We start from the raw sequence: 17,391 nt of genomic DNA, 5'->3' as shown, positions 1-17,391 counted from the left end.
CACTTCTAAAGCAGTAAGCATACTCATTTTTTCACAAATAAGGTTTAAATAAAGAAATCCAAATACAAGGATACTGCTGTGTTCGAGAAAGATTAGGAACAATTTATTTAGAACAATACACGTGAATGTAATTAACAACAAAATCTTTTGATTCAACGCCTTAACACAATTTCTTCCACTTAAACTAGGAAGATCTTCAGCCCGATCAGTCTGATACTCCGTAATAAAAGGTTCCCTCAACTGTCTACATGGGTAATACTTCCCCACATCCTTTAAACACCGCAGTCTCTCTGCCCATGATATGTGTCAAATAACAGTGGTCTGCACAGCTTGGTTCTATTACAGATAACGGGATTTGAAATTGCCCAACAGCCGTCTCTGACAGTTCCCGTAGCTTCTAGAGTTTGCCAGCTACTGCTGAACACACTTTGAGGGCAAGGAAAAAAAAAAAGGTTTGAGACAGAAGATGCTCAAAACTGAAAAATAAGCGAATGAAAGTTGTCACAGTTGACTCCGTGATGTAATCCTCGGAGGCTGTCAGTCAAATAGCATAAACTCCTCTTTTCCCATGGACTTCAATTATTTCAAAATAATTTCCTATTTTTCTTAATATCTAATTAATCTTTAATCATGAGGCCTCTTCATGGTGTAACTTTAAATTACACATTCTGCCAGAGAGTTGGTGGCCTGTAGCAATCGTGAATATAGGGACATGAACTAAGGAGGCCTTGAGGGATCTTCTGGTCAGCATGGAATCAGCATTCCCTCCTATCCACTTAATGTATCTCAGCTTCCATATTTGACTCTCCTGCCCCAGCATACAGCCGGTTGTGGAGATGAAGGACTTATATCCACAGAGCACAAGAGAAAAGCTGTGCCAATGGTAGAGTGCCAGCTGACGCTACTCATGGTGCCTTTGTCTTTCCAAGGTTATTCATGAAGCTAACGACAACAGATCCTGAAGTGTGATTGAAAGGTGAAGTGTCTTCTTCCAACCCAATACCTCATCTTGAAAGAAAACTAGAGTCTACTGTGTAGTGGCTGCCTTAGGAAGAAGGTGGTCCCCGTTAAGAAGAACTTAAAGAAATAGAGGAAGAGTTTAATCAAAGCGCCACCGAATTTGTGGTCATTGTGGACCGATTGGGTTAGAGTGACAGTGAGAGACAGAATGAAGCTCTTTAGAGTCTACCTCTGCCAGGGTGAAAAACAAAGACCCTCAGGAATATGGTAAAAGGAGCCAAAAATAGAACAAAGACACAGATAGTCCAGGACCCACAGAGGATGAAGAGGTCCTCCTATAGGTCACTCAGCTACTCTGAAACCAAAGAGAGAATCTTATCTAGCCCAGAGCCTGGCTCTGGTAAAGTAGGAGAAGGAGCCTACTATAAGCCTTCTCCTGGCAGAAGGAAGTGGGATAGTCCAGTCAGCCTTCCCTGCAGGGTGACTTCAGAGCTCGGGAACTGCTGATTCCTGCTGTCACCAGCTGGTGACACTTGTTCCATCCATCCTTGTGATTGGTTTCCTGGGGTGACTCCTGTAGGTCAGGTGAGGTCTCCCTTCTTCCTTCATGCCCAATGTGCTGAGGAGTCATGGGAAATGAGACCCAACCCCCCACTCTGGCTCTCCTGCCCTCCTTACCCATGTCCCCTCTAGCCTCTCGGCCCTGGGCAGTCATCCTCATCTGTAAAAGGAGGGCTTGGACCAGATGATCCTCAGGCTCCTTCCAAGTCTAGCATTCTGTGGTTCTTGGATGTTATAAATTCCCAGAATCATAAATTTTAGAGTTGAAAGGGACTTCAGAAATCATGTATTTAACCACCCACTCAACCTAGGCCGACACAGCCAGAGCTAATAAGCTTTGAAGGTTCTCCATAGTTGGTTTTGGCTGATTGAAGACAGCAATAATCGAAGCTTAAAACTTTACAGGGCAAGAAAAACATATATGTAAATTTTTGGAACATCTAAGAAAAGTTTTGAAGGAAAGGGAAACCCAGAGAACAGCATGATGTCTTGTTCAGAAGTTACTATTAAATTAGAAAGCCCCAGCCTTTGGGTTCACAATATAAGATGCATTTTTTAAAAAAATCTTAAGAGATGTAATAAAATCGCCAAACCAAAGTCATTGAATTAAATTTATCACTATATATACATATATGTGTATATATATATATGTATATATATATGTATACACACACACACACATATATATATGCACATACATACACACATACATACATAAGTCATCGCAGCACTTTCAGGACAAGACCAAACAAAGCCTCCAAGAGAAAACAGAGCAGAAAGGAGAATGGATTTTGGATGAAGTAAATGAACAATCCACAAAGATGTCCTTGTTCTCAAAGGGTAAGTGTCCATAGCAAGCTGCTTTTCAAATTTAATTTAGGCTCTGACAATAAAAAATTATTCACTCGTTCTTCAAAGTAATTACTTTTGTCATGGTTTCTATCAACAACTACCATTCTATACATTTTAAAAAAATCAGACCATACAGCTAGTAAACACACATTCAGAACTAGCGTCCTGTTGTTCTTATTCATCACTCTAAAGAGTACTCTCAAGAGAAAATACACCACACCTGTAGTTTGGAAGACTCAGCAATGTTTAATGGTTCTTACATTTTCCCCCAGTAGATTCCTCATCATTTTAATTTTTAAAATTCTAGTATATTTCTTTTTGGAGGAGAACTGAGACAGTGATTCTGAAATCTGGAAGGAAATGTAAAAAACCTGGAACGGTTCAATGTTACAATGAATACACGCTCTGTATTGCTACAGTAATCGAGACAATGACTTTTGGGCACAAGACTAAATGTGGAACCAAACGAGAATCCAGACAAAGCCCCCCACACAAATGCGGTCACTTGACTTAAAAAGCAACACTGAAATTCACAAAGGGAAAAACGTCTTTTCAACAAATGGTGCCGGTTCATTATGCACCCAGATGGGAAGAATCTTGAGCTTATACATATGATACACAGAAACTAATTAGAAATGGATTGCAGACCTGGATTTGGGGAACAAAGTACATCTAAAGTAGGAAGCAGGAAACAAGCCCCATGGCCTCAAAGCAGCAGAGATCACCTTAAAAGACACCAAAGGCAATGGTCAGAAACGACTCACAGATAAAACATCATTAAAACGAGAAACTGCACTCATGAAAAGATGTCAGACAGACAGAAGGGGAAAACCGAAAATTAGGGGATACCCTCATCCATGCATGATGAAGGGTGGGTGCCAGAATATATTTTAAAACCCACAAAGCAATAAAAAATAAGGCAATCCAAAGGTAATGAAAAGTAGCCGTGTGCTGTGTGTATCACATCCCCAATAAAACTGTTATTTTAGAAAAGTGAATGGAAAATCTGAAGCAGAGTTTAAAAGAGGACACCAACTGACCAGTGAGTTTTATGAAAAGCTAGACAAGGTGACACTTGCTTGGACCAGGAGCTCAAGAGCATCCCAGACAATGGTGAGGAGGAAGAGAAAATGAAGCGGCAACAGAAGAGGAGGAGGAAGAGAAGGAGGAGGAGGAAGAGTAAAGAAGGGAGGACTACTAACCAGCAGGATAGGGTAAAAAGGACCGACAATAGCAAGCATGAGTGACAGTGCAGAGCAGTCCCCTTTCTTGTGCTCTGTTGGCAGAAGTGGAAGCTATTCATATCTACTGAAGCCAAACACACATATATCCCACAACTTGTAATTCCATTATTAGGAGTAATGCAATGAAGGCATGATATGAACAGCAATAATTATAGCAATTTGATGCAAAATAGCCCCAAGCTGAAATAATCCAAACACCCATGAATAATAGGATGGATGAGTACAGTACGGTCTATCTGTGATCTACTGCTACACTGGATCTTAAAAACTCCTCATGTATAATAACACCGATGACTCAAACCAAAACAGTGATGAACTAGAAAGGACAAACACAAGGAGATACATGGTCGAATCTCATTTTTAGGAGGTATAGAAAGGTGAAAATAATCCTCAAAGCCAGAAGCTGGATGAATGGCTATGGGTGGTCAGTACAAATGAGGTTTGGGGGAACTGGAAGTGTTACATTGTCACTTAGGGGTCTGTCCTGTGACTATATAAACCAGCCCCTTAGAATACACACACACACACACACACACACACACACACACACACACACACACATATATATATATATATATATATATATATATATATATATATTACTGCAATATATTCTACCTCAATGTAAACCTTTAACTAAGTATGTAATCTCACTGTGCTGCACATGGTACAAACCATGCCTTCATTACATATTCATACTTTCCAGGGTGTAACACAACACCTGCTCCATAGGAGTTAGTCCACCTTAATTAAATTGGCCAGGTAATCCCATGTATGTGATCTCAACTAGATGATTTTTATGTAGTGTGCTTGAGGTGTGGGAAAGAGCTGTAGCTATGCTATTCTGTGGTCTGCTGTTCAATTCTCTGTGTATTAATTGATATATTTTATTTAAATATGTGGCTTTATTTCCCCCGTAAAGGGAGACAGGAGCATTTGCATATTGAAAAACAAACAAAAATGACACCCCCCCCCCATTTGCTGGGTTTAACAAGATTCATATAACAGAGGCAAAGAAACAGGAAACAAAGAGAGGAGCAGTTGCAGGGCCCTGGAAAGCAGATGTTCATTAGGGCCCAGACCCAGATCACTATCACAGGGAACTTATCTCCATGTGACCCTCAGCCCCAGTCAAATCAAATTCTGCAGCCTCAAAGGATGCGCCTTGGAACACCCAGTGCTGCTGAGACAAAGCACCTGAATCTGTGACCGACACAGAAGAGGATTGAGTGTCAGCCAACATCATCTCGAACACCTCCTTTTTGTGTTCTTTTGTTTTTTAAAAATCTCCTTAAAAATAATTTAAAAAAACAAGTCCATGTTTAAGACTTCTGTTATGAAAATTTAAATCTGCAGAATGGCTACAAAGTAAGGAACATATTTAAAATAAGCAGAATTCTCTTGTAATTTTTTTTCTTGAGTAAGTATTGAAATAGTTAAGAAATAGAAACGGTTACATGTGACTTTACAGTTTACTGTGGATTAAGAAAAAAATGTAAACACCTGTCATTTGCCTGTGCACACTTAAGTTGTAATCTTATTAAGAACTCATATTTGTCATCAAAGTAGTTTCTAACATGCTAATTATGTCTTTTTAAAATTATGACCTCACATCCAGAGCTTCCGTAACACTTATGCATTAACAAATAAAACTGTATTTTATATTTCCACATAAAGTTGGATAAAAAAAAATCAGAAGGAAACTCCAATGAACAACTATAGTTAGCAATTTCTTAGTTGCTATCTGTAGCATTAAAAGTTAATAAAGACTTTTTTTTTTAGTCAACATAAGTTGTTGACAACTTGTTGGACAACATGTTGTCCAGGACCAAGGCAGAGCAAGTGGGAATGGCTTCCCTGTGACATCACTGTGGATCTCTCAGAGCACACAAGCCTATCAGTGCTCAGCAGTCAGTCCACAGTGGCTCAACTCTTAGTGTAGGAAAGAAAGCTGAGGGTAGGGGTGGGGAAAGGCAGGAAGGAAACACCCTAGGATTGGTAAAAGCCTCCCTGGCTATGTCCTCCTACCATCCCCAAGCTACAGGCCACTGGTTTGTCCAACTCTTCACGTTAGAGGCTGGTGATGCCACAGTCCACAAACCAGAATCCCAAGAGGTTGTCATTTACATGGGCTAGTTCCTTCTTCTTCCTCCTCCTCCTCCTCCTCTTCTTCTTCTTGTTCTTCTTGTTCTTCTTGTTCTTGTTCTTCTTGTTCTTCTTCTTGTTCTTCTTCTTGTTCTTGTTCTTCTTGTTCTTCTTCTTGTTCTTGTTCTTCTTGTTCTTCTTGTTCTTCTTCTTTTCTTCTTCTTCTTCTTCTTCTTCTTCTTCTTCTTCTTCTTCTTCTTCTTCTTCTTCTTCTTCTTCTTCTTCTCCTCCTCCTCCTCCTCCTCTTCTCCTCCTCCTCCTCCTCCTCCTCCTCCTCCTCTTCTTCTTCTTCTTCTTCTTCTTCTTCTTCTTCTTCTTCTTCTTTCTGCTTCTTCTTCTGCTTCTTCTTCTGCTTCTTCTCCTTCTTCTGCTTCTTCTTCTGCTTCTTCTGCTTCCTCCTCCTCCTCCTCCTCCTCTTCCTCTTCCTCTTCCTCTTCCTCTTCCTCTTCCTCTTCCTCTTCCTCTTCCTCTTCCTCTTCTTCTTCTTCTTCTTCTTCTTCTTCTTCTTCTTCTTCTTCTTCTTCTTTTAGATTTATTTATTTTATGTATATGAGTGCCCCATCTTCAGACACACCAGAACAGGGCATCATATCCCATTACAGATGTTTTTGATCCGCCATGTGGTTGCTCGGATTTGAACTCAGGACCTCTGGAAGAACAGTCAGTGCTTTTAACTGCTGAGCCATTTCTCCACCCCCAGGGTCAGATTCTTAATCTGTACTCCATAGGGTAAGTCTAGGTAAAAACTTAAATAGGATTCCATATTGTCTCTAGAAGGTACATTCTTCCCTGGGAGTTCTGAGCCCATCATGGACCCGGATGGAAACAAAACTATCCATGAAATTAGAGAAACTAGATCAGTGGGGACTTGGTGTTTAAGTTTCCCTGTTATCAGCCAGGACAGGTTTGCTTGGCTTGAGGCTATGGGCTGTGCAAGCACCAAAAGATGAAAGAGAGGCTTTAAATAAAGAGCCAGTATGAGCTGGAGATGAAAAGTACTATTGGTACCACCACTTGGGGCTGCTTTAAAAAAAACTGGGAAGAAGTTAGCAAACCAGAGATGATCTAGATTAGTGTAGAACAATAAAAGTAAAGTGGGTAGTGGAGAGCCTGTGAGTGAGGAGGGCCCCACAGCTGAAGGCTTCAGAGTCAACAGTTGCTTCTGCAAACTTACTCATCTGATGTCTCGAGCCACATGCCTCGTCTTCTAGAAGCCCATTCCTCAGTCCTAAAAGTTCAAAGCCCTATTTCAGAACTTTAAACCAAGTCATCCCCCACTGAAGAAGGCCATGATGAGCTCCAGGAATTCCAACTCTCAACACTCATCCTGTTCTCCAAGAAGCATTCCCTGGGGTGTGGTTGGATTCTGTGATGAAAGTGCTATAGACCTTTAAGTGATTTATAATGTGGCTCACTTCTATAAGCTCGTATGGACTGGGTGGGAACGCTACCTTTAAGTATGACAACTTGTACAGGAAGTGAGTTTCCAGTTCTGGATCACCAACTGACACGAGAATTGTGTAGAATAAACTTATTGGATAGCTGGAGAGAGAGCTCAGTCAGGAAAGTACTTAGTACTCAGACATGAGGACCCAAGTTTAATCTACAGAACAGCAATAGAAAGCTGGGCATGGTGGCATGCACTTAAAATCCCAGGGCTGGGGAGGGAGAGGCAGGTGGATCCCTGGAACTTACTGGTCAGCCACTTTACCCTAACCAGCAAACCCAAGTGACCGACAGGCTCTGTTTCAAAAAACAACTTGGACCCAACTTATGGAGGAACAATAACTGAGGTTATCCTCTGACTTTGGTGTGGATCTATGTAAGCATGCATACATGAGGTGAGCACACACACACATGCTCGCACACCCACAGACATTGCGTTCATATACATACATACATACACACACAGTTATATACACATCACATACACACACATACACTACACACATTTACACACACAAACACACACATACACCACACACACACACACACACACACATACACACACACATACCATACATACATGCATGTATTCACTCACTCACTCACTCACTCACTCACTCACTCATAAACACATCCAACTCAGTTTTAAATTAAGGCATGCCTAATCACCAAATAAATCGCACAGAAAATGAGGAAAATCTCCATCAATTCTCTAGGAATCATCTTTTCTCTTTTATTTAAAAAGGAGAGAAAAAAAAAACCCTAGAAGTATGCAAGATCACATGGTCTTTTTTTTTTTAAGACCTGCATATTTAAAACAAGAGAATTAATCAGAACCGTGCTGTGTGGGAGGCCAGGAGGGTTTTGAGAGTATTGTAGTTAATAACTTGAAAATATTTTTTTCTGGCAAATTTCTATTTCTATAAATTTCTTCATTTTGGCTTGATGACAAATCCAAAACACCATTGAGAAGAGCAGCCTTGATGGTATTACAAATTTCCAGTAAAGTTTACTTTTCTTATGTAACCAAACACTTTACCTGACACACTGTAATATAAATTATGAAAATATTTCTTGTGATCTAAGTGGAAGTTTACCAGAGGATCCCCTGTACAAATTTACTTCTGTTGTCAACGCAAAATCATGACTGTTGAAAAAAATACCTAGCAGGGGAAATGGTGTAATGTTACTTGAGGCTAATGTAGATGCTAGCTTCTGACATGAAAGTCATTTTGGGTAATATTTATTCCCCTGCCAGGAATCCCAGGTTAAAGACATAGCGTTAAGTGAAGGCACCTACCCACTGGTGCTGTTCTCGACTTTTCAACTCATAGGAAACAGAACTGAAGTAAGCCCACTCTTGCAGAGCTTGGACACCAGGCCTTCAAGACCAGTGAAATGACTTAGGGCAGGCATCTAAGAAATGATCTCATTTTGTTGCGTAAAACATTTCCCCGAAATCCCTTTGTCAAGGACCGGAGCCCCAACTGTGTAACACATGTCCAGGGAGCAGCAAGTGGAGGGATGGGTCCTGGACCCCACACAGAGTCAGGCAGGAGACCATATGACTCCTGCAGCACTTGGATCTACTTATAGAGGTGAATAACAGCTCATTTAAAATGAAGTTAGCTAATGACCCCATAAATGACTGCTCACAAAAGACCAGGAATAATTTTGAAAACAATCTCCCATCCATGTTAGCTTACACTAGATATCACCCGTGCCTATGACGCAGGCTAAGATCTAGTTAGAAACATTTAGAGCACCAAATGTGTTTTCTTCCTTTTTCCATAAGTATGGCTAATGGGTTGGAAGAAATAAACACTGCTTTAAATAAAATATAACAATACAAATAACATTTCTGTACGCTCATTATGTCATCATTTAAAGATTACATTACCAGCCTGCCACCACACTAATAGGTTGGCTTAACAGCACATTTGTAAGCATAACACTGAAAATAATGTAAAATAAAGTAATCGGGAATGGAATTTTAAGGGACAGAGTTAACATAAAGTACGGCAAAATGTAATTCTTTTAAAATTCAAAGCGCCCTCAAGAGAATTATAAAGCAAAGGAACAAAATAAAATAAAACTGATTATTAATTCAAGGAATTTCCACTTACTTATTTAAAGTCCAATTTCTTTCTAAAATCCTCAGATTAGTGGTAGCTTCTCTTGGAACTCTACTTTTCCTCACCAAAATCCACATGAATCTTTAATCCCATATAGATCTTAGCACCTTCTCTGTCACCTGGACCATTGGCTGGAATGCCGGCGTCTAACTGTGCTGCATTACAACCATCCTCCTATTCCTTATGCCCGCCATGTCTATTCTGTCTTCCTGGCCTTTCACGGTGTGCTAGGATCAGGGAGCAGATATTCCCCTCCCTGGAGCATCCTACCATCAGAGGATAGGTACTGGGTTCCCTCAGGAGCACAATGGATGGGAAATTTACCAACAGGCAACCAGCCGAAAACGTAACCTAATGTCAGCACACATATATTATGGCCGCGGTAGGGCATCATGTACCAGATGATGATTTTGCATGCTTATGGTGCCAGTTAGCTGCATATTAGCATGAAATCTCTCTTTGAGTACCCATATCTTTAGTCATTATGCAGAGGGGTCTCCTTAGTTATTGTCTTCTTAGATGGCAGCTGCATCCATTTAAGAATTTGCTAAAAAGATAATGCAGGAAAGACAACAACCCCACTATTCCAGATTTGCTGCACCAAGAGGTCAAAACATCAGTCTCTCCCTTTTATTTTTAATCCCTTTTTGTTTCTTTCTCACCATTTCAACATGCTTACCTTCCTGGGATTGGATGAAAAAAAAATTAAACTATCCATAGAATGATGGTAAGGAGAACTAAACAAATATGGAGAATTAGATTTTGGACCATGTTTGGTTAGTTGTCGGTGTGGCAATCAGACTTTGGATACATTCACTTGGCTGTTGGCATGGCTACCACAACCCCCTTTCACTGTCCCTCTCCAACCTACTGGACTAAGGCATGTTTAGCTTCCACTGTGGAATCTGTGCATGCGTCTGACACATGGGGTTCCGAGAGGCCATTTTCTGTCTGTCACCTTCCACACCTCCCAGCTCTGTCACCTAAAGAATGTTTTCAGGACGCCCTGACAGTTCAGCTTCCATTATTTATTCATTAGAATGAGATAGCAGAGAAACAAGAACACTTCAATCCACCCCACGCAACATCCCTGAGTCCAATGTTCAACTCTTGAATATTTACCTTGATGTTCCACCAAATATTATGGTGCTGCGTTTAAGTAACTGACGTCATTCTATGTTTGTATTTCAATAAGCTATCGTTCATTGAATGAGGTTCTTCCTTCAGGACAGCTTGGTACAATCTCTGGTTGTTTTTACTTAGCTAGCACAATGAATGAGATAAAAATAAAAAACCCTATATTCTCTGGATTCAAGAGCTAGATGGACAAGTGCCGAGTTTAGGATCACGGGGTGAGAACTATGACTCTCAATGTGTCAGCCTCAGTGTGTGTACTAGTTGTTATTTACTCGATGAGTACATGTTTTCACCAAGTCTGAAATATACCCCTCAAAAGGAATTTTCTGGAAGATTAAGCAGAAAACATTGAGGCAGGGTTGGTAAAAGGAAGTAGACTGATGGTAGACGTCCAGCTAAGCCGTTGCTAGCATCCATGGGAGTTTTTGGGGTTTGTTTTGTTTTTGTTTTTTGTTTTTAATTGTAGATCTCTCAGACACACACTGAGAAGGGGAGAGAGAGAGAGAGAGAGAGAGAGAGAGAGAGAGAGAGAAAGACAGAGAGAGAGAGAGAGAGAGAGAGAGAGAGAGAGAGAGAGAGAGAGAGAAGGGAGGGAGGGAGGAACACTTTGGATTGTATAAACCATTGACCCATCAATATATAATTCTTTTTAGGGTTATAACTAAATTCACAAATCATTTGGAAAACTTCACTAAAGGAAAAAAAATAGTAAGTGAATATACAAAGCTAAATAAAACAACTTAACTTTCCTTTCCTTTCCTTTCCTTTCCTTTCCTTTCCTTTCCTTTCCTTTCCTTTCCTTTCCTTTCCTTTCCTTTCCTTTCCTTTCCTTTCCTTTCTTTTCCTTTTCTCCCTCCCTCCCTCCCTCCCTCCCTCCCTCCCTCCCTCCCTCCCTCCCTCCCTCCTTTCTACTTTTTTTTTTTGCATGAATTATACTAGTTCACCAGCAAGTATTTATTCAGCACCTACTGTTTTAGAAATCAGGGGCCTGGAACCAGGGAAGTCCTTGAGTCTTTGAGGACAGGGTTCTAGAGGGGTTGTGGCACTGTGCTTAGAAAAGACAAACCTCAGTTAAACTGTGAGTGCCCAGGGCAAAACCAACTAGGTAAGGGAGCCCTCTTCTTCATGAGCAAACTCTCAGCCATTCACATCATTTTTATGGAACACTTCTCCATTCTAAATAGATCTTTCTTAAATATCTTTATTGGATAGGGTGATACATTAAAAAATATGATTTGCTTCTCTGGAAGTTATTTCCTTTAAGAAAGGGAAAAAAGAGGAATTTTCTATTTAGCTAAGAGATCTATAACTTAAAATTCTATTAAGTTATAGCTTCATTTATTGTAATAACTTTATTATTAGGCTATAACTTCAGAGTTTCAATAAACCATTAGACAAACTACAGACACAGTACATATTAGCAAAAGCCCCTCTAAAAATGTATGACATGGACATTCTCTGTATTTGAATTTAAATTCCGCCTCAACACTGCCAGAATATTTGCCAGATATCAAAGGAGCATCTAGAGTCATGATTCACAAACAAGTTCCTCCCTCACGCATCTTCCCCTCGTCTTTCCTAGCAGCTTAAAGTTTCACTCTCAACCCAGAGCAAATAGATATTTACATTCCGCAAAACTCTACAGATCCCTGAAAGAAAGGGTACCACACAACGGTATTGCTTTATATCACAACCTTACTTTGAACATTTCCGTAACCTTGATTCTTTCAAGCCATGTCTAGACACTCAAAATATCCTATGAGGGAAATCAACTTAGCACATCCTCGTGAAATGCTGCATTTTTTCACTGATGCATTTAAGTGACCTTTCCTCACCTGGTAATGGCAGGCACCTCTTAAGACTCACTCAAAGCACCCACGGCTTGCGCCTGTGTACAGCAGATCTGCCTAGTTACAGTTCCTGTTTTTCCACCTAGAATCATGATCTTCATTTCCAGAAGATACAGATTGCTTGGCATAATATATATTGACTACAGATAAATAACCGTTTAAATGTCCAGTGAAATGGTTCAGTGTGTGAAAGAGGACAGGGTCGGAACTGTCTTGTCCTTGCAGCCTTTATTAGTGGAATTCAAAATTACTTTATTATTTCTCAGATTTTGAAGCTGAGTATAAATATATCCTTTGGGCTCCATTTATACAAAAATCATCTTAAAACAAAATTATTTTCCTTCAGCAGCAATCCTCTCTTTAATACAAAACATTTCACTAATACATAAAACAACATTATATGCACAAACCGGAAGCTTTTGATATATTTTAGAAAACTGTACACTAAAGATATATGAATCAAGATTACATTTATGTTGCCTTCAACTGGTACACAATATCCAGCAAGCAATATAAATTAAGAAAAATATATACTTCTCCTTTTTCCAAAGCGAAGAAGTAAGTATTGTAACCCCACGAACAGTTCAATATTTGCCTCAGCAGTAACATATGTTCTGATGTCTCTCACATACACTAATGTATGTTCTGATGTCTCTCACATGCACTAGCCATGATTCATTCCAGAGCTGCCTGGACAGAAGTGAAATTCCTATAGCCACTGGCTTACAACTTACTTTTACATAAAGATCTTTGACTTAATATGTTATTCAAAATTTCCCTTCTTTCTTTTTCCTCTCTCTCTCTCTCTCTCTCTCTCTCTATCTCTATCTCTCGTTCTTTTTTTTTTTTTTTTGAACAGCTAAAACATGAAGAACAAATTTAACTTTTTATGATATCCCAAAAGCCATTTTAACATCTGGAATACTCGTTAGAACAATGTGTGCTTGTGTTTACAAAGTTACATCAAAGGATATTTCAGGATGACTGTGCCAGGTGATAAGGTAGACCTGCTTAAACCAGACAGCACTGACAGGGAAATAAAATCCAACCAAACCAAACCAAACCAAACCAAACCAAACCAAACCAAACCAAACCAAACCAAAGCACCCCCACAGGGTAAAATCTAGTCCTGTTTTATTGTAGGCTGAGGCATGACAGAGACTCAGCATTTCACATCTGTCCAGGCCTCCTCTCTTCTCAGAAGCCTCACGTGAACCGGATGCTCCACGCAAATGGTATTACCTTTTCTTTCTGTCAAAGCATGATGTACACCAATGTAGTTGTTGGCTCTAAGCGTTATATTTTTTATTGCAAAGTGAAGAATTGACGTGTTTTATGGAAGCGCCTTTCAAAATAAATTTGCCAAAACAGCCTCTGATTGGATTAACATTAGACACAGGCAGCTTTTAAAAGTGTGGTCATAAAATTTGTTTTAGAGAACTTTGTAAAATCGGTATTCACCTAGTCCTCTGACGAAATGCGTCAGATTCATCTATTCCTTCGTGATCCAACAAAACCACTTCTACTTTATAATCTCAGGTGAAAATGTGTTTTTAAATAACTAACCCACCACTCAGTTTTTGACACAGCTTTCAAGCAGAAGTTCACAACAGCTGGGACTAGCCAAACACATCAGTGTACTCTACAGAGAGTGACGTATTCTATCTCTGGAAGGTCAGAATACACACAGGCCAGCATCAGCACAGTAGATGACAGATTCTCGGTGAGTTCATTAACTCTTCAGGTAGATTATGCATGTTATTAAATTAGATTGTCAAATAAAGTCTCTCCATTTTTTAATGACTTACACTACCACCATCTTACCAATGACTACAGGAAGGAGAAAAGGGGTGTGTGTCCCCCTCTCTGACTCTGGTATCTAGTATCTGCATATGGTCCCTCTGTATTTTTGGAGACACTCCTTTCTGAACTAATTATGACACCTTTACAATAGGGAGTTTAGATTTAATTACCAAACTTTTAAAACACCGCAGTATTATATAGGTCAAGTGAGGACGCACCTCTCTCCTGAAACAAAGGGATCCAGAGTAATAAGATTTCAGATTTCATAGGAGAAACAGCAAAATATGTTTTGAGACTGTCATTTACTGTAACACAAATCAATATTAAATGCTTTATGCAGGAAGCACACTTTCAGAAAATGGGCCCTAAAGCTTCCTGGGATCCAGCCCTAATTACTCCAGCAGGCTTTTGCCGTTTGTCTCTCTCTTCAATTATTTACAGGGGGAAAAAAGCCAAATGGCATGGAATGAGCTATATTAAATGCTACGTAGTTGGTTTCTAACTTACTAATGGTACATAAAAATTACTAAGGTAAATGTTTCATAGAAACATGATCCCCCCCCTTTTTTTTGTTTTTCACCTGAATGTGTGTGTTTATTATTCATGGAGTTAAGTGTTGAATAGGCTTGTCCTTAAGGCACCCAATGCTGCATAATTTACATGAGTGCATCAAATATATAACACATCTAAATGGTAACACATTGATTACGTTACAAAATTTCTTCGAACAACACACCCACGGGGGGGGGGTGAGTGTGTGTGTGTGTATAAGAGAGAGAGAGAGAGAGAGAGAGAGAGAGAGAGAGAGAGAGAGAGAGAGAGAGAGAGAGAGATTGAGAGAGAATATCACCCTCAAGTTCCTAAAACAATGGCCTGCCAACCACATGGAGATGAACAAGGCGCTCTTGCCTTTGCTAGCACCTTCCAGATCCCTGGTAAGCGGGAGTCAGGAGAGCAGCAAGGAGGCCTTTGGGTGCTGGGAAATTTCTGGCCTCTGCTGACAAGTCCTTTTTACATGGACAAACACTGGGCTATGTTGTAGGTACAGAGCAACATGGACCACACACATTGAGAGGAAGAAAAGCTTTCAAGGTTGAAGCACAGACTCTTAGTACCAGTGTCCGTCTGCCAGCAAGCAATCCCCTAAAGAAAGTTCAAACACTACATCCATACCTGATTCTTTTGTGATCTAGAAGGACATGCTAAGGTGTTAACAGCTGAAGGAGGCCGCTGCACCCACCAGCACCTTCTGCTTTCCCTAACTGTGGCAGATTATTCTAGGGAGGTAAGATGCACTTTCCGTGAACCCTAATAATTTTTAAAATTAGTTTAGGAGACATCAAACTGTGGTAAAATTAGCATAGGCCCATTAACAATGTACCCAGGGTCCTTGGAAAGCCAGCCACAATTTGCCTGCCTACATGTCATCAGTGGTCCTTACCCAAGGCTGTGCCACTTTTGAGCAGAATTGGAAACACCTAAGGCAGTTTAAAAACAAAAAAGAAAAGTACATACAAAGTCACTTCTTTCTATGTCTCAAAATTTGCCCATTGTCCCTCCCATGTAAAAGCTACAGAGAAGATTAAAGGGGACATCAATGAATGCAGAGTGAACTTTGGCCACTTCTCTACCCAAAACACCAGCGTAAAAGTGGAAATCAGTAACCAGGTGAAGTGCCACACCGCACAAAGATCAGAGGCAAGGGGCGGGCGCACAGGGCCCGAGGCGGGGAGGAGACGGTCCCGGCCCCCTCCGGCCACATTCGTCGCGCGCGCGGGAGCTGGAGGGTAGTCCTGCGGGGCGGGGCGGGGCGGGGCCGGGCGGGGGGCTGCGCGCCACTCACGGGGACCCCACAGTTACTGCCCGCAGGGCGAGGCCCTGGAGAGGTCTGAAAGCTGTGCCACAAGCAGGTCCTGCCGAGAGCCCCAAGCGTCGGCCCGCCGCCAGCCTTAACTGGACGAGAGGGAGCCGCGAGGCCGCGAGACCCTTCCCTCCTCGCTGGCCAGGAAGGGGCTGGCTGTCCTTTCCTGTCTAGTCGCTCCCCCCGCTACTCTCTGTAACCCGATCGCCGCGATCGGCTCCCCGGGAAGCCGCCGCCCCGCGCGCAGCCCGGCTCTGCCCAGGCCAGCGCTATAGTTAGCAACCCCAGCACTTGCGCCCGGAGGCGGCAGGGTCGCCGTGCGCCCCTCCCCAGCCCAGCCCGGCGCGCGCCTCCGGGGTCCCTTCCTTTGGCGACCGTTTCCCGTGCCTCCTTACCTTGGCTTGCAGATACTGGGGGTAGTAATAGGTGGCGTACTGAGGGTACATCTGTTGTTTCCACACTTTGCCCATGAAGCTGGAAGGAAGCCTGCCTTGCAGGGTCGCCGACACTTTGGGTTTTCCAAGTCCCGATCTCTCCTGCCTCTCCCTTTCCGGAGGCGGCGGCGGCGGCTGCCTCGGCGGCTGCTGCTGCCACTGCTCCACCTCCCAACCGGGACCAGACGACGTCCTCCTCCTCCACCTCCTCCTCCTCCTCCTTCTGCTCTTCCTCCTCCTCCTTCTCCTCCTCCTCCTCCTTCCAGGCAGACAGAAAGACACTGCAGAGCGCAGAGGACACCCCGGACAGGGCGCTCCCAAGGAGTTTCCTCTGGGAGCCCGACTGTACCCGAGCTGCCAAGGGCTGGCGCTCTGGCCGCGCAGCGCTCCGGGAGCAGGCTGAGCCCAGCTAGGAGTGATCAATACAAGTGGAAAGTACGGCGGCGGCGGCGGCTGCGCTCGGTGCCAGGCGGCATCTGGGGTGGGTGCGCCCGATAGCGAGAGGGGAGAGGGGCTGGCTGCCGAAGCCGCGGGGGAAGGGCGGCCGGGGGCGGGGCTTGGGCGCTGCCGAGCCCGGGACCCGCTGGAGGTGAGGGCTGACTTTCCACCACTCCTCACCTCCTAGGCTCTCAAGAGAACGCACAGAATCTCTAGGAGCGGCGATCGCTTTGTGTTCAGGGTGGGAGAAGGTTTGGTAGACCCTGCTTAAGAACTGCCGAGAAGGCACCTTTAGCTTTCCCGAGTTTTTAATCTTCGCAAGTGGGGGAGGGAGGGAAAGGGGGAAAGAGGAAATCTGATTAATCTCTCACTTCCCCCAAATTCCCGGACCGGTGATTTTTTTTTTTCTCTCTCCCCACAAAGGAAAATGCTTTAATGTCCAACCACAAAGCTGGAGCCAGGACACCTGGGTTCTGTTCCACCCACACACCAGGTCACAGCACTAATTTTCTAAGTGACCTTGGG

The 17,391-nt window shown here is 42.4% G+C and overlaps 1 protein-coding gene across 2 annotated transcripts in view; it reads right to left on the bottom strand.

Moving 5' to 3' along the window:
* Rbms1 (RNA binding motif single stranded interacting protein 1) overlaps positions 1 to 16,635 on the bottom strand; it is a 213,651-nt gene extending 197,016 nt beyond the window's left edge. The window contains exon 1 of one of the 2 annotated variants that reach the window (XM_021184324.3): positions 16,390 to 16,635. In XM_021184324.3, coding sequence (XP_021039983.1) covers positions 16,390 to 16,464 — 75 coding nt within the window. In that variant the 5' untranslated portion in view covers positions 16,465 to 16,635. The remainder of the gene's footprint in view (positions 1 to 16,389) is intronic. The other variant, XM_021184334.3, reaches the window with a different exon arrangement.
* Positions 16,636 to 17,391: the final 756 nt, after the last annotated feature.

Source organism: Mus caroli, unplaced genomic scaffold (assembly GCF_978045245.1).
Source record: "Mus caroli unplaced genomic scaffold, Mus_caroli_1 scaffold_2, whole genome shotgun sequence".
Taxonomy (NCBI): Eukaryota; Metazoa; Chordata; class Mammalia; order Rodentia; family Muridae; genus Mus; species Mus caroli.
Note: the sequence above shows the minus strand (reverse complement) of the source record. Positions and strands in the feature narration are given on the sequence as shown.